This window comes from Sturnira hondurensis, unplaced genomic scaffold, assembly GCF_014824575.4.
Source record: "Sturnira hondurensis isolate 20B ecotype Veracruz unplaced genomic scaffold, ASM1482457v3 Scaffold0001721, whole genome shotgun sequence".
Taxonomy (NCBI): Eukaryota; Metazoa; Chordata; class Mammalia; order Chiroptera; family Phyllostomidae; genus Sturnira; species Sturnira hondurensis.
In genome coordinates this window covers 624,218-651,135 of record NW_028074352.1, presented here as the reverse complement: position 1 = coordinate 651,135, position 26,918 = coordinate 624,218, and the positions used below count along the sequence as shown (strand labels likewise).

Here is a 26,918-nt window from a genome sequence, read left to right as displayed (position 1 = left end):
GTGTGTGTTTCAAATTATTGGATTGCTAAGTACATGAAGAGTTGTTTGTTATTTAAATGACACTTATCTGTTTAACTTAGGAGCTATTTATGAATGATTAACCTACTTAGACCAAGTGGAAATAAAAAGTTAACTGTAGTGTTTAGCATTTATCAAGTACAGGTGGCATTTTGCAGGGTAGAGATACTAGTTGTAATGTTGAACAAGTCATGAACTATCATTCTACATGCACAAGACATTGATTAAAGATCTCCTTACCTCATGAGATTGTTCCACAAGTAAAATAAGAAATAAAGTGCTTTGAAAATGTACATGTGCTAGACAAGTCATTATTGAAATTTCTAGAAATAACTCACTTCTGTTCATTGCTATTTAACTCTAGAACTTACCATGAATATTTTAGTCATTATAAATAAAAATGTCAACTACTTACTAATAGGAAATTCTGAATGTATTGAGCATTGTCAAATTCAGGAAGTCAGTGGTGATGCAACAGATAGACGTGGAGTCGGAAAACCTCGCTTTAAGATTCGGTTCTTGCAAGTACTAGCTGAATTAAACCCATTCAGATTATTTAACCTCTTGAGATTTATTTACTAATTTCTAACAAATGTATTTATATACAGAGAATCATGTATAAGAAATAAATGTGATAACATAATCATTTTGTAAACTATGAATCACTATCAAAATATAAGATGATGGCATATTGTTTATAATATAAATTTATAGCAAATGAGCTTTGTTAACATTTAAATTGGAACAAGCAGACAGTTTTAGTACATGAGCATGTTATATTTATTTTCTCTTAAAATTAATACATTTTCAATAGATGGTCTACACAAAAGATGGAGCATAGCATCTTCACCAGAAAGGGAGATCACCTTGGTGAACCTGAAAAAAGACGCAAAGTGGGGCTTAGGTAAGTCACTGAGGGATTCTTAAAGCCCATCGCATAGCACTGGCATCAAGGCACAGCCTACTTCTGATCAGGTCACTGGCTGCCCACTTGTAACACCTCACCCCACACGCCCAGTCAGGAAATACCAAAGATGAGATGCTTACAAGCAATACTTTCAGCAGATTTAACAGTCCCATCTCACATGTGTTACCTATTAATCACATTTGCTATGACAGTCTCCGCACTTCTGTGTGTCAAACAGGCTAATCATTAGTCACTGAAAACACCAGTATAATCAAGATCTTTTTAATATGTGCTGTTTCACAGGATTTCAAATTATTGGTGGGGAGAAGATGGGAAGACTGGATCTCGGTGTATTTATTAGTTCAATTACTCCTGGAGGACCAGCTGACTTGGATGGATGCTTAAAGCCAGGTACTTGACATTTTGGTAATTTCCTGACTGCTTTACTGTTCAGCACAAATTTGCACAGATGTCAGAAGTGGAACTTGGGCAAAACAAAAATAATGGGAGGAGTGACATTTCTAGTATTTAGAATGAATTTCTCTTTGTCATTGAAAATACTGGATTGTCTATTTTTACAGGAGACCGTTTGATATCTGTAAATAGTGTGAGCTTAGAGGGGGTCAGCCACTATGCTGCAATTGAAATTTTGCAGAACGCACCTGAAGACGTGACACTTGTTATCTCCCAGCCAAAAGAAAAGATATCTAAAGGTAATACAAATGTTGCTTAGCTGTGTTCTGTTTCGTTTTCACAAGAACTTCAATACTTTGGCCTAATAAATTGCATTTAAGCTCATGTCCTTTCTGGAAATTTTAGATGTATAGTTCTGATTATTTTAATTTTATGGGTGACTATAGCTTTTTGACTTATTACTTCTATGATTTTCTGTCTCATTCCTCTTTAGTAATACACTTGACCCTTGAACAACCCTGGGGTTAGGGGCAACAACCACCCACACAGTTTAAAATCCTTGTCTACCTTTTGACTCCCCCAAAACTTAAGTTTTCTCCACTTAGGGGATTGGTTCCAGAGCCCCCATGGATACCAAAATTCACGGATGCTCAAGTCCCCTTTATAACATGGCATGGATCAATGCATACAGTTGGCCCTCCTCATTGGCAGGCACCCAACCACAGGTCAAATATAGTACAGGTATTTACTGAAAAAAATTGTGTGTAGGTGGATCCATGTAGTTCAAACCTGTGTTATTCAAGGGTCAACTGTTTCTGAATGAAAATTGATTTTTTATGCAAAATTGAGGGCATTAAGTATTGAATAACTTCTCCTGAGGACTTGTTTTCCATCACTTAGACCAAATTAGAAATGAAATTCTTTGTCATTGCCTATGTAATATAAAGCACAACAGATAAAAACATGACATCTAGGCCCTGGCTCGTGTAGCTCAGTGGATTGAGCGTGGGCCTGCAAACCAGAGGATCGAGGTTCAATTCCCAGTCAGGGCACATGCCTGGGTTGCAGGCCGGTTCCCTGCAGGCCAACTCCCAGCAGGGGATGCACAAAAGGCAACCATACATTGATGTTTCTCTCCCTCTCTCCTTCCCCTCTAAAGATAAATAAATAAATAAAATCTTAAAAAAAAACTTTTCAGAAAAAAATTATTTAAAAAAAGAAAAACATGACATCTATGAAGACCTGTTCTGAACCAGATTATAAAAAGGAAAGGAAAACAACATAATAGCAATTTCAAAGTAAGACCATATCATTTTGTCTCAGTCCCTGCCATTGGCATGTTATGGGAGAAAAACCACTTGACAAAGATCAGATGACTAAAGTTTGAGCCACACCCGAGTCACTTAGTAGCTTTATGACATAAGTCCTCTTGAGCCACAGTTATTTTTTTCTTTAAAGAGGAGACAATCTCGGGCCTGCCTTGTCTGCCTGGCTCAGAGCTGTTAGGAGGATCACATGCAGGGCACTGTTGGTGAAAGAAGCACTCATTGCACGTGCAGTCTAGCCCAGCACGATGCAGTGGGTAATGGGAAGGGCCACAGAGTCTCCACCACTTAGCACTATGTAGCTGGAGTAAATCACCTGAACTTGCTAAGCCTCACTGTGCTCATATGTCAAATGGTGAATATAAAAGTGCTTATCTTGTAGACTGAAAATTAAGTAAAATAATGTATGTGAAGACTTAGCACATTGCCTGGTACATATTAAGCACTTAAATGTGAGTTTCAGCTGTCATTATTAACAGTATTTTTTCAAAAACATTACTGTGCTAAATGCATGTGAATTACTTTGATTCCAAAGATTCTGGGAAAACATAAAATAATTAGAAATACATTAGCTAAAAATCAAGTTTAGATGCAAATGACTGCTTTCTTCTTTTAGTAACTAAATATTGTATATATGTTGTGTAGTATGTATAGTATACATACTATATATATTTTGTATACATACTATATATATTGTGTGTATGTATGTAGTATGTATGTATATAAATAGTATTTCCAGCACTTGTTTACTGTGAACAAACACAACAGGTAACTACACCACCGCTGCCCCAAAGAGCCTTCTAACCTGATTGTAGTCTAGGTCTTCGGCAAAGGAAGTTGATTACAGTTGAAAATGTAGCATATCTCTGAGTTTTAAGCAACCAACACCCAAAAAAGTAGACCATTGAGTTCTATTACTCACCATTATTCTGGAAAAAGAAATATGAATTCAGAAGAAACTCATTTTGTCCTTGAATAAAGTCCTAAGACTTCCATCTCAATTTTGTTTTTGATTGATGTTTTATAGAAAATCTATTCATTCATTCAGCAAATATTTACTAAGTGCCTATGACATACAAGACACAGAACCTCTACCCTCATGACACTTTACCAGGGGACACAGCTGCGGACCGACTCTAACTATAATAGATGTTAAGATGAAGTCCAAGCACTTAACGGAGGAACCTAGAGTGGAATCTGTAAAGCTTTCTTCTCAGCAGACTTTCATGTGGTTATTTTATCTTTTACTATCTATTCTCAATAAAGTTAAAAGCATAATGTTAAAGTATAGTTCTATGGGATTGTTCCTTCAGAAGGCCGTATTAATTTATCTCAGCGTGTAGCTATACTGTAGTATAACTGGAAAACAGGTAAAACTCCAAGAACATAGACCATTACCAGTACCTACCTCAGGCTATTGCTCTCAGTTATCAATTAGCAGAGGTCTTTATTTTTTCTTTCTTTTTGCCATTTTTTTTAAGTTATAGAATGTGTCCTAGTTTATTTAAATGAATCCAATTTATACAGAAACCTATGCAGTAAAAACTAAAAGTCTCTTTTACAAACAATTAAAGAGGACCTATGGATAACAACAGGGTGGGGGAAGGGGAAGGGAGGCAGGAAGGGCAGGGTGTGGGGAGGGGGGAAGGCAGAAAACTGTACTTGAACAATAATTAAAAAATAAAATAAATAACATAAATCACAAAACATATAACAATTAAAAACAAACAGTTTGCAACCTGAAAATAAATAAATAAAAGTCTCCTTTACCCTGTTTCCTAGGGAAACTATTTGGTGTGTATGTAGCCTTGTATATATTGTAATTTTTTAAAAAATAGTACATATACATACATCCATATACACACTTTTTAAACTAAACTACAATTATTTTTATACTCTGAATATCAGTCTGTAACTTGTTACTCAATATATTGTGGACATCCATGAATATGTATACCCTTTTGATGGCATTATATTTTATGTTTCTGGGAATATCAAAATTGATATAATTTTTTCTTTTGTTGTACATCCAGGTTAGTAGAATTATAATACATATGCCTCTGCAACAGATAAACTTGTTTACATACCACTGAAAAATGTGCATGTTTTAGAAGTGGATTGAGTATGCACAATTCAATTTTTGATGAATGCTACCAGTTTGCCCAAGTTTTACTAGTTTATAGTCAACCAACTAGATAATGAGTGTTCTTCACACCATCAGTGGTGTGAGAAATTATCATTCTCATTTTTGTCAGGTGAATAGGTAGAAAACTAGTTTAAACTGCATATCCCTGATGAACAATGAGAATGTCTTTTCATATATTTATTAGTTATGAGGATTTTACTCCTAATACTCTTGTTCAATAGGGGTTCTAAACTTCTCTTATTGACTTAGAAATTCTTTGTATATTAAAGATATTAAGTTTTTGACTATTTTTTGTTATTGTTCCAAGTATTTTCTCTGTAGCTGCTCATTATTCTTCAGTTGTCCTTGACTTTGATTGCTACATAAAGCTTTTAGTTTCTTATAAATTTGCACCTGTAATTCTTTTGCAAATGTCCCAGGTGGTTTGTGTCTTACTTACAAAAGTCTTCTTAAGTGGCTTTTGATAAGAACTGTTTGTACGGTGTGTGAAGTTATCTTTCTTGATAATAACTTGGAGTCCAAAATATGCAGTCTGGTATGGAAATATAAGATAGATATATAAATGACCACTAAACAAACAAAAAACCAAATTTTGAAGGCCCATATTAGTTAGGAAATCAGTAAAGTCTTCACAGAGGAGACTCATTTGAAATACGTAGAAATGGGGAGTTAAGGTGAAGCGGGTACACATTTCAGTAGAAGTTGCCTCAAGAATGACCAGAGGGAGGAGCAAGGAAACAGAAAGCATCTCCTACACTTGCTGGGTTCTTGTCACGGGTGCAGGCCCGGCTCAGGTGTGGTGTATGTGATGTTCTGCCTAAAATCCGCCCACCAGTCCTCAGGGAACATTGTGCATGTGTGTAAGCACAGGCATGTGTGTCACTAACCTGTTGTCTTCATTTTGGATTTTGACTTTTAGTGCCTTCTACTCCTGTGCACATTGCCAATGGCATGAAAAATTATATGAAGAAAGCTTCCTACATGCAAGATAGGGCTATAGATTCTTCTGAGGATCACCGCTGGCCACGTGGTACCTTGAGGCACATCACAGAGAGCTCTTTCGGGCTGTCTGGGGGGCTGAGGGAAGGAAGCCTGAGTTCTCAAGATTCCAGGACTGAGAGTGCCAGCTTGTCCCAGAGCCAAGTCAATGGTTTCTTTGCCGGCCATGTAGGTGACCGAACCTGGCAAGAATCCCAGCATGGCAGCCCTTCCCCTTCTGTGGTATCCAAAGGCCCTGAGAAGAGGACTTCTACTGACAGGAACCAAAGCAAAGCTAAAAATCCAGGCGTTTCTGATGCAACAGATTACTCTGATCGTGGAGATTCAGACATGGATGAAGCCACTTACTCCAGCAGTCAGGATCATCAAACACCAAAAAAGGCATAGTTTAATTTGAATCTTTTTTAAATTTAATAAACAGCAGCAAATATATTACAGAGCAGGACAATCTGCTATGAACTACTTATATTATTCTGGAAAGGAGGAATGACTTATATATTATGCTACTAACTGCTACTGCTAACTTTCAGAGAAACTAGCAGCTTTGAATACTAACTCTAAAATGGCTATTATTCTGGGAACTTGTTCCCTGATAACACAGAGGAATTTAATAATCAGATTATGATTGTTTTCTACAAGTCATTTATCTTTTGCACACTTTCTGTTATAAGAGAATTTAATATCTGAAAATTATTGTTCCTAAATAGTTCATGGAGTGGCCAATTGACTTTATTATAGATAACCTAAATTATTATGAAGTTCTGATGTCTGGCAATAAGAGCAACCACCTAGAAAAATTGCTCATTTTCTAGAAATGATCCAAATTTAAACTCAAATTCACAGGCAAATTTAGAATGGAACCTTAAGCCCTTTTTTTACTTAAAAACCAACATTCTTCATAAGAGGGTCATGTCCTTATAAATGAGATTCAGCTATTGTGCCTGTGTTTATATTGGATTTGTAAACATAAGTGAAGTAAACATGGAGCCTACTCATCTTAAAATCTTCTAAGTGAAGAGCTACTGCTTAATATATTCTTGATTTTTTAAAGGGAATGGGAATGCTTTGCAAAAAGCTTTGGATGGGGGTTGTGTAAAAGCCAGGTCTGACCTGGGTTCTGGGCTTCCCTCTGCCGCGTGTAGCTGTTTGACTGGAAGCAAGCCCCAGACCCCGATTTCCTCAACCATGAAATGTGAAGACATTGGATTTGATGATCTAGGAGATCACTTCCAACCCTCATGATTTTTTAATCCACTCTGTCCCTCAATATCTTATTTTTTCTTAATTTTTTCCCAAAAATACATAGTGAATCTTCCCATAGTAATTCCTTTTGAGTCTAACAAGAAATCCTTTTTTTTTCTTTGTTAAGGAATCTTCCTCCTCAATGAATACAACCAACAAAATGAATTTTAAAACTTTTCCTTCATCACCTCCTAAACCTGGAGATATCTTTGAGGTTGAACTGACTAAAAATGATAACAGCTTGGGGATAAGTGTCACGGTACTGTTTGACAAGGTTTTCAAATGTTTTCTCTTCTCCATTTCCAGCAGCCTATTGTATTCCAATTTATTACTGAACTATTTTGCTTCAAAAAGGAAACTTGTCAAATACTTTCAAAATCAGAAATTGAACCATATCTTAAAACTTTTTTAAAAACTTAAGTTTGCTGGTCACTTTTTACTGTGGTTAAAAGATACTAAACCAATGCTACCTTCCCCCCCATAGGTTTCATACTTGCTTAATCTAACATAATACTTGGAAAATACAAAATTAACAAGTATGTTTTGTATACATTTGATAGGTTCTGCATGAACATGGAATAATACATTTTGACCTCTATCATAAACAATTCAAGTCTAATGTATATGCCCATTCTATAATATCTTTTAATTTGTAAACATAATTAGTATTTTAAAATTAGCTTCCCAAGGAATATATGTATTTTAAGGTAGTTATAATATGTGTATAGACTACTTGCTAAAATTACTTTAGAATTTTTTAATGAATATGCTATACCCTAAATGATAACAGTATCATTTATGATATTTGAAGGATATTGGTTATGAAAAGCAATTTAGAAACATTGCAGAAACTGAACTACTAGTATACTGATATCAAAAAGAAGGTATAATTGTCTAGCACTTATTAAAATATTATAACTCTTTTTCCTTTTGCCCTTAACTTATTTAGAATTTTATTATCTTCCTACTGTGAAGGGAAATAAAACCTGTATATCTACATGGGATGGAGAAGCTACTCATTATCTGTCATCTGCACTATAAGCAAACTTCTCCACTAAAATCTTTCAAAATGAAAAAACAATTTTCTTTGACTCATGAGATTTCTTTTCAGATTAGCAAATATGATCAGAAGTATATTATTCCATATGCTATTTTTCCTGTTGGTTAAGTTCTCATGCTAATTTTACATAGGTGGATTGTGCTTTTTGACTGCTCGTAATGCATGGTGTAGCTTTACAAAGGAAAACTGATTCTTTATATAGTCAAGATCTGGCATGTGATTTTCTGAATAAAGAGTTTTCCTAAAAATTAACTGCTTTAACATTTGGAAAACTTATCTAGAAATATTGCTGGGGTTTGAAGTAACTGCATGTGCTGACATGCTGCAGCTGCTTTCGCTGATAAATTGAATGCTTTCTAGGTCTCAGATTTGAAAAATGGAGTGTGAACCTTTTTGTATTACAAAATGTTGCTTTATTTGTCTCTTTCCACTTAGGGAGGAGTGAATACCAGTGTCAGACATGGTGGCATTTATGTGAAAGCTGTTATTCCCAAGGGAGCCGCAGAGCTGGATGGTAGAATTCACAAAGGTAGAGTGTTTATGTGTGTGTGGAAATTACATGTAGGATTATCACTGCAGCTATGTAAGAAATTAGAAAGTTAATAAGACCTTCAAATTATTTGTAATATAAAATAAGGATATATACAAGTATTAAGACTTCAACATTAAAACACTACTTGATGTCATTCCAAACCGCTTTTTTTCCAGCTCATTCTCTAGTATCAGAAACTATCTTGACAATGTTTTGTACTTTCTAAGATGCCAATTACCAGAGAATGGGAGTGGGATAGTGCCCTTAGAAAAACACTGACATCTACATTTCTGATAAGAACTAACTAGGTTAGTTCCATCCAACTGCTCTACATTTGTAGTTCAATTTATCTGTTACCATGATTTAAATCAACTTCACTATATATATATATATATATATATATATATATATATATATATATATATCTTGTTCTAAAATGTATCTAAGGTTAGACTTCTAGTCAAGATGGAGGTGTGGGTAAACACGGCTTGCCTCCTTGCATAACCACAGTAAAAATTACAACTAGACTGCAAAACAAATATCACCCAGAATCATCAGAAAATCAAGTTCTGTGGGAGTCGAACAACCAAGGGATTAAAGAAGCCACATTCATCCAGATGGGTAGGAGGGGCAGAGATGTGGAACAGCCAGTCCCGTACCCATATGTGGTGGATAAAAATTGGGAGGGATAACAAAAAAAAAAATTAGGAGCAATACTTCAGGAGTGAGGGATCCCAGCCCCACAACAGACCACCCAGCCCAGGGTTCCAGTGCCAGGAAGATAAGTCCCCATGACTTCTGGCTGTAAAAAACAGTGGGGGATGGGGTGGTGAAAGAAACTGCAGGATTCTCAGAAGTCTCCTCTTAAACAGACTTAGAATTTCCACAGACTCACTCCCTCTGGACTTTAGCACCAGGGCAACAGCTGGGAGGGCACCAGTGGCATATGGGGAGAAGTTGTAGTGTTGGGTATCAGGGCAAGTGGCAGGAGACAGCTTCCTCCCAGATAAAATTCCAGAGGCCAGGCAGTGGCATTGTCCCCTCTCTGAGTACCCCCACACACACATACACAGAGGGGCAAAATGGGTTGTCCACCCTGGTAAATTACCTAAGGCTCTACCCCATCTAACTCACCTGAATGCTTCTGTACAATGGGCCACACTGCTAAGACAGGAAGTCAAAACAGCTCTACCTAATATATAGAAATGCAGGGAGGCTGCCAAAATGAGGAGACAATGGACTATGGCCCAAATGAAAGAATAGCACAAGTCTCCAGAAAAAGAATTAAACTAAATGGAGATAAGTAATCTATCAGATGCAGAGTTCAAAACACTGGTCATTAGGGTGGTCAAGGAACTCATTGGGTACTTCCAACAGTACAAACAAGGCCTAGGTAGAAATGAAGGTTATACTAAGTAAAATGAAAATTTGCAGGGAACCAACAGTGGAATGGATGAAGCCAAGAATCAAGTCAATGATTTGGAACAGAAGGGAAAAAAACTGTTCAATCAGAACAGCAAGAAGAAAGAAGAAGAAGAAGAAGAAAAAAAAGGATAGGCTAAGAGCCTCTGGGACAACTTCAAACGCACCAACATTAGAATCATAGGGGTACTGGAAGGAGAAGAGGAAGAGCAAGAAATTGAAAACATGTTTGAAAAAATAATGAAAGAAAACTTCCCTAATTTGGTGAAGGAAATAGATATATAAGTCCAGGAAGCACAAAGAGTCCCAAACAAGTTGGATTCAAAGAGGACCACACCAAGACACATCATAATTAAAATGCCAAAGGTTAAAAATAAAGAAGGAATCTGAAAAACAGCAAGAGAAAAGCAGAGAGTTACCTACCAAGAAGTTACTGTAAGACTATTAGCTGATTTCTCAAAAGAAACTTTGCAGGCCAAAAAGGGCTGGCAAGAACTATTCAAACTGATGAAAAGCAAGGACCTACAACCTAGATCACTCTCTCCAGCAAAGCTGTCATTTAGAATGGAAGGGCAGGTAAAGTGCTTCCCAGACCAAGTGAAGCTAAAAGAGTTCATCATCACCAAGCCAATCTTATATGAATTGTCAACAGAACTTAAACATTTAAGAAAAAGAAGATCAAAACTATGAATGTTAAAGTGATAATAAATTAACTACTAAATCTAAAAGACAAACTAAGCAAACAAGCAGAACAAAAACAAAATCATAAATATGGAGATGATTCAGAGGGTTATTGGTTAGGAAGGGGCAGGAGGAGAATGGGGGGAAAGGTGCAGGGATTAAGAATTACCAGTTGGTAGGTACAGAATAAGTAGGGGGATGTTAAGGAACAGTATAGGTAATGGAGTATCGGTAAGAGAGTAGCCAAAGAACTTATATGTATGACCCACAGACATGAACTAAGAAGGGGAGTTGGTGGAGGAAATAGGGGTACCAGGTGGAGGGGGTAAAAGGAGGAAAAGTTAGGGCAAATATAATAGCATAATCAGTAAAATATGTTAAAAATTAGTAATTAAAATAAAATAATTTTACAAAAATATAAAATGTACCTAAGATTAGCCATAGAATTGGGAATGAAATTAAACACACGTTAAGAAACTGTGACACAATGTTAACCATAATTTGTCTGTGTTAACCATAATTTGTCTGAGTTTCTCCTCAATGAATTAATTAATACAAAAGAATCATAGGGTATCAAAGAACGTGATTGTATTTTATGATATGCTTCTTTCAAAATGACTGCCTAATTTATAGGTGACCGTGTCCTAGCTGTCAATGGAGTTAGTCTGGAAGGAGCTACCCATAAGCAAGCTGTGGAAACACTGAGAAATACAGGACAGGTAATAGATCATTGTGCCAAATTTTTAAGATAGCTTAGAAAAACATAATGTGTGAGGTCTCCAAATTTCTTAGTCAAGAAACCAAGCCTGAGTTATGCACATATTGTATAATTTTTTTCTTCCAAATAAGAACCAAGTACTATCACAAAATTTGGGGGATTTTTGTTATTATTGTTTTATATGTGGGAAACCGGCTTTCTGTGTCATATTTAGCCCTAATATTACCAGAGATCTGCCAGGAAGAATGGTGGAGATTACATTTCTTTTCATCAACATCTACAAATATCTATTGATTTTAATTCTCATCATTCTTTATCCCAAAGGCTAAATTTATTTTTGCTCAATTACATTAGGAGTTAGGGAGATTACCACATTATTTATAATAGTTTAAATATTATACTACAGTGGTGATTTTACTTCTTACAGTAACTTCTAATACCTAAGTTTTCTATAGTATGTTATTTTTATAATAGAACATTTTCTTTTAATCATTTTTCTTTTTATATAGAAAATAATAAAAACTTGATTTTGAAGTTTTCAATCCCTTGCTTTTGTCCCTTATTTTTTTTTCTCCCTATATTTTGGTGGACCAGGTACTTACTTTAAATGATTTTATACTGTCCATTATACAAAATCCTGAAAATTTATGTACTTATAATTATTTTTAGTTAATAAAGTGCTTTTTCATTTGTCCAGTTGGTCCATCTGTTGTTAGAAAAAGGACAGTCTCCAGCATCCAAAGAACATGTCCCTGTAACCTCACAGTGCACTCTTCCAGAATCAGATGGCCAAGGTCAAGTTCCTGAAAAAATGATGAAGAAAATTACTCCTGTCAAAGACTACAGCTTTGTTACTGAAGGTCAGACCTTGGGGCACTGCAGTCTCAGCTTTTACTTAATCCTGGTTTACTCAAACTTTGAGTTTTGCATGTTGGATCACAATTCATGCCTCTAATTACTCTTGTCAAGTGTATATAATCTGATGCAACACTACACTGAACTTTTAAAAAGACGTTGTAGGTTTTAGAGTCTGAAAGACTTTGGGTAATGAAGTCAAGCATGAAACACATTATCATATAATAGTACCTGAAATAGCTGTAAAATTCAAAATCATATTTATAAGGGAAAAATATGAAAATACATAAACAATTGCTGAAAATGGCTTCAAACACATTGAAACCTTGATGCCTACATTTTCTATAGTTCCATTTAGCTTTATGGACTTGTCAAGCTAACCCTAACCCTGAGCTGAAATTAACCTAGTAGATCCCAGATACTGGTCTTACTTGCAAACTTTGACAGCCCTTGGACATACTACTAATTGGTAATAAAATAAGAAAATTAAGAATGATATAGCAGTGAGTTTTTCCTAAGGTCAAATATATTCATAATACAGAACTGTCCTTTATTCTCAGATTCTATTTATCTTGCTTTTCAGGGGCATAAATACCATTTACTTTATAAATAATAGTGGTGGTATATAGTCATTGTTTATTTTTTATTTCAAATCCTTAATTCATTACACAACTGTCAGCAACTCTGAATTAGTCCCCAAAATAAGGATGAAAAAACAATCCAGCCTGTATTTTTCCTGATTATGAAAGTAAAATTAGTATACCCTCTTGATCCCACTGCCCTATATTCTTTATTACTTCTAACGTTCTTTCTTTAAATATCTTTTAAAATTTATTTTCTAATTATTGTTTTCAATGTTTTTTGTTGATGAAAAGTTTATCATAATGTTATTGCAGTTTACTGGATTGTCTTACACTCTGCCCGAACATGAGGATGCCGACTTTTCCATGCGCTTCTCTAACATTTGTTTTGCTCTTTCCACTTCTCTCTCATGGTATGCCCGGATTTCTCTTATTCTTCTCCTCTCCTGTGATTTTTTTCCCGTTTTTGTGTCATTCTACAGTCTTTTAAAACACATGGGATTGAAGCATAATTTCATTTCAGAACCTTTTTTTAAAATCCCTGATTTCAAAATCCTCTTTTCTGTTCAAGCAGTTAGTCATGCAGTTTAGTTTATTTGGATTAGTTTCTCATTGAGAAGAGAGTATGAAATAGGATTTGATCACAGAATAAGAGTGCAATAAGTATATAAAACTGTTAGTATGGTGGAAAAATGGGCTTTTAAAAATATGTCCAAAAGTATGACGTTTTTATATTTATATGTATACATAGCATGTATTTTCTTTTCTTTTTCTTTCTTTTTTTTTTTTTGCAGAGAATACATTTGAAGTAAAATTGTTTAAAAATAGCTCAGGCCTAGGGTTCAGTTTTTCTCGAGAAGATAATGTTATACCTGAGCAAATGAATACCAGCATCGTAAGGGTTAAAAAGCTCTTTCCTGGACAGCCAGCAGCAGAAAGTGGAAAAATTGATGTGGGAGATGTTATCTTGAAAGTGAATGGAGCCTCTTTGAAAGGACTGTCTCAGCAGGTGAGCCCCCAGCATTTGAAGTGTATCATTTAAATAGTGGGAGAGGTGGGCCTTTCAGAATGATTTGGTTATGATGGTTTAACTGTGGCTGCATTTGTCATTTGTGCCCCTCCCACCCCCAGGAAGTTATATCCACTCTCCGAGGAACATCTCCAGAAGTATCCTTGCTTCTCTGTAGACCTCCGCCTGGTGTGCTACCAGAAATCGACCCTGCTCTTTTGGTGAGACCTATGAAAAGTAATTTATATTTTTATAGAATGTCATTGGAGTGATTAATTCAGCTATAGCGATTTCATCTTTGTGTAATCTCCTGGGTTTTATGTTAGTTACTTCAACTAATATCACTGTCTGTGTACATCACTTGACCTCTGAGTCCATTCTGTATTTGTAACATAAAGTAATTTAATACACCTTCTCTCCCTTCCAGCCCTAGAATTCCAGGATTCTAGGATTTTAGAAATTTGTTTTCCAAGCATAAGTAGAAACAGACATAAAGTAATGGTTACAAAAACCTTATGTTTATTTCTTCATTGAACCAAAATTGGAAACATAATCCTCTTTCTCAACAGATAAAAATGAGAATTATTTAAGATACTTTTGCCTTTATTTTTAATATTGAAATCATAGAGTAAGCATTACAGTAGTTATTCATTTCCCTTTCTATGTCAAGGAATAACTAAGGTATCCAAAATGTATTTTGATGGTTATTTGTAAATTGCATACTGCTGGGTAAGAATCCATACATAGATGAATAAGCATTCAAATGAAGAAAGACAGCTTTTGTCCTGTCTCCTTAAAATCACGTTCCAGTCCCTGTGAATGCGACTCCTGGATATGGAAGGCAGTAGTGTGTTGCCCCGGAGACTTTAACCCTTAGATCAGACAGAGGGGGTGTGTTAGAATGATATCAATAGGAAAGTTAATGTTTCGGTAAGGTACATGATAAATAGCATTTTAATAGACGACGCTGATTTGGGTCACCAGTGGGGAACTGATAGAACTTTCTTAATGAGAGTACTGGTATATAAATTGATACAAACTTTCTGGAAAGCAATTTGGAAATATTTAGCATGGTCTTTAAAAACATTCTATGTGCTGATTCTAGAAAATTCTATTTCTATTATATAGAAAATTACAAGGAAATAATGAGAAACTCAAGTGAAATTCTACATACAAATAAGTTCTCCTAGATTTCTATTAATAGTGTAAAGCTTTCCACTAGGAGAATGCTGAAATAAATTCATGGGATAGCTACCTGTGGGACTATTATACAGTTTTATGCAGTTATTCAAAGCATATCTAAAGACCCCAGAAAATACTTATAAAAACCTAAAGTTAATATAAGTTGTCACATTCTGATCTCTTTTACCATGTCCATTACAGACCCCACTGCATTCTCCAGCCCAAGTCCTTCCAAACAACAGTAAAGACCCTCCTCCACCTGCCTGTGCAGGACAAGGCAGTAGCTCAGATGAAAATGAAATGTCTGACAAAAGCCAGAAACCATGCACATCCTCATGCAGGAGAGACAGTTACAGTGACAGCAGTGGGAGTGGAGAAGAAGACCCAGTGAAAGCTCCAGCGAAGATACCAGACATGAGCTGGAGTTCAGCTTTGCATCAGACACCAAGCAATGCAGCACCACAGGCACAAAATCAACACGAGGCAACCAAAAGTCAAGAAGATACCATTTGTACCATGTTTTACTATCCCCAGAAAATACTCAATAAACCAGGACTTGAACACAGGTATTGTTAATATTTTAATGTATTACACTCAAAGCAACTGGTTGTTGTCAGTACCAGGAGCAGCAACCCACATTTCTCTAAGAATGAAGCATGCCTATATGGGAACCTCTCAGTGATTAAGTAGATGGTGGCTCTGTTGGCTAACTGTTGTGACTGACAGTTTTAGTTAGCAAGCTACTAAGCTCTCTAGGCATTCAATCTGAGCCTTGCTGTTCTCTTCAGAATATTTACTAAAAATTGGGAAGTTATTTGTATTTCACCATCATTCATTTTACTTAACAGAAAGAGAATAACCCGTTTAGACAGTCATGCGGTGGAAGAGTAGAGAGTAGAAATATAAAGGGGAGAGACTTCCAGCCAAGATGGAGGTGTAGGTAGATACACTGTGCCTGCTCGCACAACCAAAAGAAGGACAACAACAATTTAAAAACAAAAAACAACCAGAACTGACAGAAAATCAGACTGTATGGAAGTCTGACAACCCTCATCCAGACCCACAGGAGGGGCGGAGACGGGTGCGTGGAGAGAACTCGCAGCAAAGTGGCAGTGGGGAACTGAGGTGGGCAAGGTGTCGGTTGGTGAACTCCCCACCAGATTGTGGAATGCAGCACGCAAGGCTGCAGCTGGCCGGAAAGACTGTGGTGGCAGCTGGTGGAATGGGCGATCCTCCATTCATGTGCAGATAATCCAGGAGGAACAATTGGGGAGCAAGACAGACCTAGCTCCAGCACAGGGAAATAAAGCCTCAAACTACTGATTGAAAACACCTGTGGGGATTGAGGCTGCAGGAGGGGAAATTCCCTCACAGGAGAGTTCATTGGAGAGACCCACAGGGTCTTAGAATGTGTACAAACCCACCCAGCAATCAGCAGGAAACACAGATGGACAGTGGGGGCCCACTGGAGGGCCCAATTTGCTTGTGGGAAGCAGGGGAAGTGACTGAAATCCGGCAGAGAGCAGAGCAAGTGCCATTGTTGCCCTCACTATGTAACTATGTAACAGGCACGTCAAGACAAAAAAAATTGCCCAAACAAAAGAACAGATCAAAGCGTCAGAAAAAATACAACTAAATGACGAAGAGATAGCCAGCCTATCAGATGCACTCACTGTCCATCTGTGTTTTGAACTGTGGTTTAAACCAGTGGTAATCAGGATGCTCACAGAATTGGTTGAATTTGATTGCAAATTAGATGAAAAAATGAAGGCTACACTAAGTGAAATAAAGGAAAATGTACAGGGAATCAAAGTGATTAGAATGAAACTGGAATTCAAATCAACAGAGTGAATCAGAAGAAAGAAAGAAACATCGAACCAGAAAAGAATGAAGAAATAAGAATTAAAAAAACGGGGAGAGGCTTAGGAACCTCCAGGACATCTTTAAACATTCCAACATCCAAATTATAGGGGTACCAGAAGGGGAAGAGGAAGAGCAACAAGTGGAAACGGTTTGTTGAATAAATAATAAAGGAGAACGTCCCCAACCTGGCAAAAGAAATAGACTTCCAAGAAGTCCAGGAAGCTCAGAGTCCCAAAGAAGTTGGACCCAAGGAGGAACACACCAGGGCACATGCATTTACATTTACATTACCCAGGATTAAAATTAAAGAGAGAATTCTAGAAGCAGCAAGAGATAAGGAGGCAGTTACCTACAAAGGAGTTCCCATCAGACTGTCAGCAGATTTCTCAAAAGAGACCTTGCAGGCAAGAAGGGGCTAGAAAGAAGTATTCCAAGTCATGAAAAGCAAGGACCCACAACCAAGATTGCTCTATCCAGAAAAGCTTTCATTTAGAATGGAAGGGCAGATAAAGTGCTTCTTAGGTAAGATCAAGTTCAAGGAGTTCATTATCACCAAGCCCTTGTTATATGAAATGTTAAAGGGACTTATCTAAGAAAAAAAATATGAACAGTAAAATGATAGCAAACTCACAGTTATTAAAAACCACACCTAAAACAAAAGCAAGCTAAGGAAACAACTGGAACAGGAACAGAACCACAGAAATGGAGATCAATAGGGGAGTGGGAGGGGAGGAGGGGGAAGGTACAGAGAATAAGTAGCATAGATGGTAGGTAGAAAATAGACAGGGGGAGGGTAAGAACAGTATAGGAAATGTAGAAGCCAATGAACTTATATGTACAACCCATGGACATGAACTAAACGGGGGGGGGGAATGTGGGTGGGAGAGGGTGTGCAGGATAGAGGGAAATGGGGGGATGGGATAACTAATAGCATAATCAATAAAATATATTTTAAAAGATTGATCTCAATATTGAAAAAAGAAATATAAAAGGAAGTGGTATGGAGGAAGGGGTAGAGAGTGTGCAGAGGGTAGGCTATAGAAGACTACAGGAAACGGGGAACAAAGAAGTAATTGAAAGCATAGAGGTATAGAACGGCTACATCTATGCCTCTAAGAGTTATGTATACATTTTATTGTTTGGTTATGTCTTTGCATATATCCAGGTCCAATCATATTTATTCAAGTTTTTTTTCTACTATATCATCCAAAATAACCATAGGAGTTAAGTCTTTTTTTTTCTATTCTCTTATATTGAAACAAACATTGGGCTTCTGAAAACATTAGCTTCAGCCGTGAATTAACAATTAGGGAACAAAAGTATATTTATTTAATTTATTTTACTGATTTGTGCATCTTAAAGAGCTTCAAAATAGAACCTAGAAGGAAAATAAAAGCTGATAATGTTAGCATATAACAAGTGTGAAATAAATTCACAGTCCAGGATTCAATAAGAGGTAGCTGGGATCTCAACCTAACACAAACATGAACACTTGTTAGACATTTTCTGTTTGTGGCACAAACTTACTATATTGATATTGAAATGTATTTGAAAAAAATCTTACTTCTTTGTCCCTGTAGTAATCCTCCTTCCCCTTTACCACCGGATGTGACTTCTGGGCCACCCGAAACAGAATGTGTTTCCACTAATTTAACAGATAAATATCATATACATCACACTTCTGAACCAACAAGACAAGAAAGCTTGACATCTTTGAAAAATGATTTGGAAAACCACCTTGAAGACTTAGATCAGGTGAGTTGTTTCGTCTATGTTAAAAAAATTCCATAGTACACACACAATTTCCCTTTAAGGAAAAGACTGTTTTTTAGAGTACCTTCATATTTATGCCCAGTAAACAGGTAACTTATCTGGTGTGTTTCTCTGCTTAGAATTAGGGGAAAGGCAAAAAAGATCTAGGTACAAATCCTATTTCTACCACTGACCTGCTGCCATTTGGTAGACACCAGCAGAGAAATTACTTAATTCTTCTGAGTATCAGTAGTTTTGGCTATAAAATGGGGCCAGAAACCTTATACAATTGTGGTAAGGAATAAATGGAATAGTATAAAGCAGGGGTGTCAAACTCATTTTCACCAGGTACCACATCAGCCTCATGGTTGCCTTCAAAGGACCAAATGCAATTTTAGGACTATATAAATATAACTACTCCTTAACGCAGGCGTAGTTCAGTGAGAGCTCGGTGCTGCCGCTGGGTAGAAACAAGGTGCCGGGCCAGATAAAACAAGGTGGAGGGCTGGATTCAGCCCGTGGGCCTTGTGTTTGCCACCTGTGGTATAAAGAAAGAACCTGATTATGTATCTGCTATTTGCTAAATTCTGACGGATTGATTACCTATTTAATTTTTAATCAGGGTTGAATGTAATTTTTTCACCTTCACACTTGTTTTTGTGTGCTCAAATGTACTTCTTTACATCCTGCAAATTCAGTTTGAAAGTCAAATTTTCAAGAAAATATCCTTTATATTGATTGAAAGTCGATATTTTTAATAGTGTTTTTATTATCATGTAGTAAATATTTATTGTAGGAAAATTAAAAAACAATAAGCATTTGGGAGGCAATTTTTCCAAATATTTTGTTTGCCTGTAGTTGTGTGCGTGCATGTGTGTAGCACCTGTACCTTTTATTTTATTCTCAACAATAGAGTAAAAATAGTCTTTGAATGATTTCCTTAGAAATCTGTCATCACCCCTGTAAGCTGCAAGCAATCTTTGTGTCTCCACTAAAATCATGCTTTAAAAAAATGTTTTATACAACTAAATACATGAAGTTGTGCTATTTAATTACCCAAAGACTTTATTTAAAAACAACAGCAATAACTTTCTTTGTGGCTCTTGGCATCTATCTTGGTTGTCTAAATATACATGAAGAATTTTCTGAACCTTCTCTTCAAAAAGTGTTCTTTGATGATCTGGGTATAGCCACTAGTGTGTCCTTGTTTATTCTGAAAATACAAGAATCGAAGCATGAATGAGCTCTGTCTCAGATTCCTCTAAACAAACATATCATGTTGTATTTAAACCCAACGTTTGCATTGGAGGGCATGCTATCTAGAATCAGATAGACCTGGCTTCCTCATTTGGAATATATAAGTAACCTTTTAAGGTTGGGTTTCCTTCTCTGTTATTCAGTGGAAGTAGTAGACATCATTTTGTCCATCTGAAAGGCAGCATTGACATCCTAAAGGAATCACTGTTTTCTTCACTTAGGAAGTAGAACTCATCATTACCCTAATTAAATCAGAAAAAGGAAGCCTGGGTTTTACAGTAACCAAAGGCAATCAGAGTATTGGTTGTTATGTTCATGATGTCATTCAGGATCCAGCCAAAAGTGATGGAAGGCTAAAACCTGGGGACCGGCTCATAAAGGTGAGACATTACATGGAATGAACTTGTGCAAATGTGGCCAAACAGCAAGCCAGGGCTAGAGAAGAAAGAACAAGAAGATTGAGTTAATATAACACTCCGTTTCTGTTTGGTTTATGTTTTCCTTCTCCACCTCTTAAAAGTAAAGGTCTTTATGTAATTAACAGTTCTAGGAATACTTAAAGTTATCTTTTTAATTTGGAAGTCTTCAGTTAGAAGAACTAATCTCAGTTAAAGCATTAAACAAGCTATCTTGGGTTTCAGGGACAGAAAGTTTCTTAAGTTACTATGGAGATAAATGTCCTATACTAGTGAAATAATGATGCCTTTTTTAAGTATTTACATTATTATGTTGCTTATAATTACTTGATTTCCAGAGGATAGGGAATTACCAATAAATTAGAAACCATTCTTTATTGTGAATCTTTTACTGGCTAATATATATTGTATTTTTAAAAGTTAGGGGGATTACTGTATTTTCTTGGCATATTCTCTGTTCCAAATATTAGAATCCTACTTTTCCCCTTTTTCATTTTGGTAGGTTAATGATACCGATGTTACAAACATGACTCACACAGATACAGTGAATCTGCTCCGAGCTGCACCCAAAACAGTCACATTAGTTCTTGGACGAGTTCTGGAGTTACCCAAGATGCCAGTGCTGCCTCATTTGCTGCCGGACATTACGTTAACATGCAACAAAGAGGAGTTAGGTAATGCAAATGGAAGCTTTCGGCAGTGTGACTTTTCTTGGCAGGATTAAAAATAAGTACTCTTATGGCTAAGGAAACAAATATTTTTATTCACTGAAGGTTTTTCCTTATCTGGAGGTCATGACAGCCTTCATCAAGTGGTATATATTAGTGATATCAATCCAAGATCGGCTGCAGCAGTTGAGGGCAATCTCCAGCTGTTAGACATCATCCACTGCGTGAATGGAGTCAGCACACAAAGCATGACCTTGGCAGAAGCTAAGAGAGCATTAGACATGTCACTTCCTGCAGTGGTGTTGAAAGCAACAAGGTACCATTCTGCAATTATTTGTGGGTTTTGTTTGTATGATGTGCTTACGCATTTCAAGCTGTTGTTTTACTTATGTTCTCTTAAAAAATTATTAGTGAATTTGTAATTCACAGACTAAAGTAGCAGGATTTAATAGTTACACAGACTTTTCGATAGATAATATATCCTAAGAGCACTTTAAATGGATTAGTGTTTGGATACATGTTTGCAGTTATTAATAGGGTAGTTATGACATTTGTCACTTAGGATGGTTTCAGTTGCAAGTAACTAAAAATACAACTCAACTTGGTTTTAAACAAGAAAAGGAATTTACAGCCTTACATGGCTAAAAAGATTATGGAGTCAACAGGTAAAATGTCATTTGGCCTCTGGCTCCATTTCTTTGCTGTTGCACTTATTCTCCACCCTGTGTTTGTGTTTCCTTCATGACAGTCACATTTCTGCGTCAGTGTAGTGCCTCACGCCTCCATACTGCACCATTCAGGGCAACCTCCAGTCAAAAGTCTCACCAGTCACTGTGGTAAAGCAAGGACTGTATGCTGATAATATTAGACCCGAAATAAGGCCAGTCTCTGAATTGACACAAAAGGATATGAATATACTGATTGGTTTAGGCCAGTCTGGGCCCATTCTTAGTGTTGGGACAGTTAGTCCTACCTAAGCCTCATATCTATAAGCAATGTGGCATAGAATTACCACATCCACTACACCTCATAGCAGTCTCACATCATAAGAAATGCCAATAGCAACTTTTCGTTCACTTAAAAATTAATTGAAAAATGTATGTATTAGTTTAAAATTACTACAAATGTAGTGGCTTAAACAACAGAAATTTACTGCTTAATAGTTGTGGAAATCAAAAATATGAAATGGGTCTCAGTGGGTAGAAAATCAAGGCAGAGCTGCATTCCTGCTGTAGGCCCCAGGAGGCAATCCATTTCCTTGCCTTTTCTGCCTTCTAGAGATTGCCCGTGTTGGTCGACCCATGGCCCACCTCCCTGTGCAAAGCCAGCAGTCACAGCACCATGCTCTGTCCTCACATCTCTGCCTGGCTCGCTGCCTCACTCTTTCATTTATAAAGAACTCTGTGATTACATTGAGCCCAAGCAGATAATACAGTATAATCTCCTTATCTCTACATCTTTAATTTACTCACATCTGCAAAATCTCTTTTGCTTTGTAAGGTTCAATATTCACAGGTTCCCAGGGTTAGCGTGTACACGTGCAGAGGGGGGGGGAGGGGCCTCACTCTACCTACCACAGTATACTGAGTACAGGCTTTCTAGACTACAGGCTTACATAAAGGGAAACTACATGTTTACATCTGTAATACATGGTGGATTTTACAAAGTGTGTCTTTCCAAAACATAGGAACTATTAATTAAATCATTTGATAGTAAACTTATTTGCTCCTTCTAAACCTTTAAGTCAGTTTGTGTACATTTTTCTTTGAATGCACTTCCTAACTGGATTTTCTAATATGTTTCTAAAAATTAAAATTGGCATGAAGCTATTTTCATAGATATAGCTGAATGTTAATTAGCGGGGAAGGAAAGGGTTCAAACAAACTAAAAAATTTTTTGTGAAAATTAACATCTCTGTTAACCATAGATCTAGCTGAAATTTTTTGCCTCAAAATCAGTAGAGCCCCCTTTATTACCTTAGCTTGAAAATTACTTTCTTTTTCTTTTTCCTTTTATCATTTCTGTGGTCACTAAAGATAGAGTAGTGGTAGTCACAATTACTTCCGCCTCTGTTCTTCTCCCAGCTCTCTGTGCACTGTTACCTATATATCTGATGTCTTTAACATCCACATTATATATATCCGATGTCTTTAACATCCGCAGAGCAGCAGTAATGGAGGGATGTGTATTGTAATTATGTGTATGTCAAGAACTATAAAGGGTCTTTGAGTTTTACCTTACTTGCAAGCTGGTAAGTTAGCCAGTTATTGTTTCCTGCATGCCAGTAGAGGATATGAAACTCCTGGATCAGAGACAAAATATTTATCACAAATGGTATTGCTGTCAGTCCTGTATGTCCTCCAAGTCCCATGGAGATGACATATGGGAGGGCCTGGTGGATTCCTGAACATGCAGTGGATTGTATGACAGGAGAGGAATACTTTAGGAGAGGCTGGGAACCTGACTCTTGCAGGGGTGTCCAACCCACAGCCTTCAGGCCACATGAGGCCCAAGATGGCAATAAATGTGACCCAACACAAAATTGTAAATTTACTTAAAGCCTTTTTTTGCTCATCAGTTTTTGTTAGTGTTTGTGTATTTAATGTGTGGCCCAAGACAATTCTTCCAATGTGGCCCAGAGACACCAAAAGGTTGGACACCCCTTTTAGCATTTCTGGGCCACAGTATGCCATCCTGCCAGAAAGCATGCTTTTTGTTTGAGAAAAGAGGTTGTATCATCCCTCAAGCTTGCTCACTACAACCATAGCCTTGAGAATTGGCACGGATAAAAAATGGTCATGGCCTTGCATTTCTGGGCTACCCAGGAAGAATATGCAGGGATGCTTTGAGCCCGTAGTGCAAATGCCTCTCCCATCACTGTACATGTTAGGCAGTGTCCCTTTTTCTCAAGTATTAGCAACAGTAAGATTGCCTGCTAATCCTCTGTTTCCAAGGTGGTCCCTTTTTCTCAAGTATTAGCAACAGTAAGATTGCCTGCTAATCCTCTGTTTCCAAGGTGTTCTCTTTTTTACTGTTTTTCACATTGGGTGATTGTGGGGGCAACTTTCCTCGCAAGTCCCCCCAGCTGCCACAGATGAGAGTAAATATGACTGAGACATGATATGATCTGCTTAGGGAGGAGAAGTGGCCAGTTTCTCCGAGGAGAAAAAGGCCTCAAGCCCCTTCCTCCAGGGCTTTTTATTGGGTTCTAATACACAGGAATACAGGGTGGCAAGGATCAACGTGTAGATAACATTTCAAAGAAATCTGAGGGCTTAGTATGAGTCAGAGTCTCTCAGGAACAGAGTTTTAGGGTTTCCTGCTCAAACCCTTAACCTATGAATGAAAGCACTCTTAGCAGAGCAGATTTCACAGGTTTATCAGCAAGTCTTTGTGATGCCAGATTGTTCCCTAGGACATGCTCTAGCAAGGCGAGGAGCTGCACCCCTCCCCATCAGGTATTCAGGCTTAAGTGGAATAGAGCCAGGAAGCACTTCTCCCAGAGGACATGGGGACTCGGGCTTTGTCAAGGCCAGGGGGAGGGGGAGTCCATTGCTCTTTGTTGCAGCGCCCCCCACCCCAAGTCCTTCCCTGAAGGCCTCCCAAGTGATCAAGTCTGGCTTAGGTTGCCCCCTGCTGTGAAGGATCTTACCCCTCTCATCTCATTGACTTCCAACCAAGCTTTGGGGTCAGGGAGAGGAAACTGAGGCAGCGTTTGCTACCAGAGACAAGCTTTGTCTCCTGTGGCTCGCATTCCAGAGGTCGTCCCTCACCCTTAGCCACAGGGGGTCCAGGTACAATTCCTAGAACCAGGCAGGGCAGTCTACAACAGGTGATTCTATTCTTCTGATGATCCTTTGAATATATATTTGTGTGTGTGTGTGTATATATATATATATATATATATATATATACACACATATACATATATATAGGGAGATATATAGAGAGATATATAGATAGAGTCTAGATTTTCACTTTATTTTTTAATATATATATTTTATTGATTATACCTTTACAGTTGTTATATTCCCCCCCTTCATTCCCCTCCACCCTGCACACCCCCTCCCCCACCATTCCCCCCACCTTAGTTTATAACCACTTGTCTCAAGTTCTTTAGATTCGATATTTCCCATACTATTCTTGCCCTCCCCCCTATCTATTTTCTACCTATTGTCTATGCTATTTTCGGTACCTTCTCCCTCCTTCTCCTCCTCCCACTCCCCTGTTGCTAACCCTCCATGTGTTCTTCATTTCTATGGTTCTGCTCCTGATCTAGCTGTCCTCTTGGTTTGCTTTTGTTTTAGGTGTGGTTGTTGATAACTGCGAGTTTGCTGTCCTTTCACTGTTCATATTTTTCATCTTCTTTTTCTTAGATAAGTCCCTTCATTTCAATTAGTTTAGCCTTCATATGTTCCTCTAATTTATGACTATAATCAACCAGTTCTGTGAGCATCCTGATGACCAGTGCTTTGAACTGTGCATCTGAGAGGCTGGCTATTTCCTGGTCGCTTAGAGTTATCGGCTCTGGGGCTTTGAGTTCTTCTTGAGCCATCTTTTGGACTGTTCATGCCTGTTACGTATCAGGAGCGGAGCCCTAGGTGTTCACCAGAGCAGGGCAACTCAGTCTTTGGGTTGTGACGTTATATGTGGGGGCGGGGTCAAAGAGGAGCAATGGCAGTCCCATCTGCCGCCTCCTGCTGCTGCAGCCGCAGCTGCCACCATCACCGGGGCCCTCGTGTTTTGTCTCACTGCATGCAAATGTGCCACTGTGGTCAGTCTGCCCCACACCCTGACTGAGTCCGGGCTGCCTGCGCACCTAGGTCGGGGGATCTTTCCTGCCCGGCCCTGCTTCGCTGCTGGCTCTGCCCCTCTTACCGTCTCGGTTGAACAGTTTGTTGTTGTCGGACTTCCGTATAATTCAATTTTCTGTTCTTTGGGTGTGTCTTTGTTCTCCAAACCTTTGTTGTATCCAAACTTGGTTGTGGGAGAAGGCACAGTGTTTCCACCTATGCCTCCATCTTGGTGGAAGTCCTAGATTTTCACTTTAAATAACTTAAAAGTAAAACACGTATCAAGAGCTTTAAGTTCATAAAACTTAGTGATCTGTGATTTCTAAGTTATCTTTGAACTATGACCTGAGTGACTGAGAAGCAAGTTATTAAGTCATGAATATTACCAGTATTTGAAATGAGAGGGGAAATAAAGTGGTATGTTAAACTGAAACCCAAAAAGAGACTATATAAAGAAGTGATTCTTAATCTTTTTTGAATCAAGAATATCTCTCTTGAGAAAATACATAGGTGAAGACTGATAAAAATTTTGTCTGAAGCTTTAGGGTATGCCTTGAAACCCATCTANGTTTTATTCAAACTTGGTTGTGGGAGAAGGCACAGTGTTTCCACCTATGCCTCCATCTTGGCGGAAGTCCCTGTGATTTCTAAGTTATCTTTGAACTATGACCTGAGTGACTGAGAAGCAAGTTATTAAGTCATGAATATTACCAGTATTTGAAATGAGAGGGGAAATAAAGTGGTATGTTAAACTGAAACCCAAAAAGAGACTATATAAAGAAGTGATTCTTAATCTTTTTTGAATCAAGAATATCTCTTTTGAGAAAATACATCGGTGAAGACTGATAAAAATCTTGTCTGAAGCTTTAGGGTATGCCTTGAAACAATAAAACTCCTGAGGCTAATTAACAGATAATCCAAAGGATATTAAAACAAACATCTCATTTGTACTCACCTTTCATTTTTTTACAACACAGAGATGGTCAGCCAGTCGTCCCAAGTTCCAGGAAGTATGCTGTTTCAACTCCAAAATCAGCCAGAGCTAATGGTAAGGATACATTCATTTTATAACACAACT

The 26,918-nt window shown here is 37.5% G+C and overlaps 1 protein-coding gene across 12 annotated transcripts in view; it reads left to right on the top strand.

Annotated features, from left to right (window-relative positions):
- The window catches only part of PTPN13 (protein tyrosine phosphatase non-receptor type 13), a 217,638-nt gene that overhangs the window by 158,300 nt on the left and 32,420 nt on the right, over nt 1-26,918 (top strand). For 8 of the 12 annotated variants that reach the window (XR_005064231.1, XM_037030662.1, XM_037030667.1 and 5 more), the window contains 16 exons: nt 833-922; nt 1,229-1,336; nt 1,507-1,638; nt 5,730-6,190; nt 7,179-7,325; nt 8,547-8,640; nt 11,380-11,465; nt 12,162-12,324; nt 13,695-13,909; nt 14,032-14,130; nt 15,293-15,657; nt 18,535-18,709; nt 20,185-20,343; nt 20,882-21,053; nt 21,153-21,363; nt 26,818-26,888. Coding sequence is in view for 11 of the 12 variants with exons in the window: in XM_037030662.1 (XP_036886557.1) it covers nt 833-922; nt 1,229-1,336; nt 1,507-1,638; nt 5,730-6,190; nt 7,179-7,325; nt 8,547-8,640; nt 11,380-11,465; nt 12,162-12,324; nt 13,695-13,909; nt 14,032-14,130; nt 15,293-15,657; nt 18,535-18,709; nt 20,185-20,343; nt 20,882-21,053; nt 21,153-21,363; nt 26,818-26,888 (2,748 nt within the window). In the remaining variant the exon portion in view is untranslated. The remainder of the gene's footprint in view (nt 1-832; nt 923-1,228; nt 1,337-1,506; nt 1,639-5,729; nt 6,191-7,178; nt 7,326-8,546; nt 8,641-11,379; nt 11,466-12,161; nt 12,325-13,694; nt 13,910-14,031; nt 14,131-15,292; nt 15,658-18,534; nt 18,710-20,184; nt 20,344-20,881; nt 21,054-21,152; nt 21,364-26,817; nt 26,889-26,918) is intronic. The other 4 variants (XM_037030673.1, XM_037030632.1, XM_037030617.1 and 1 more) reach the window with 2 other exon arrangements.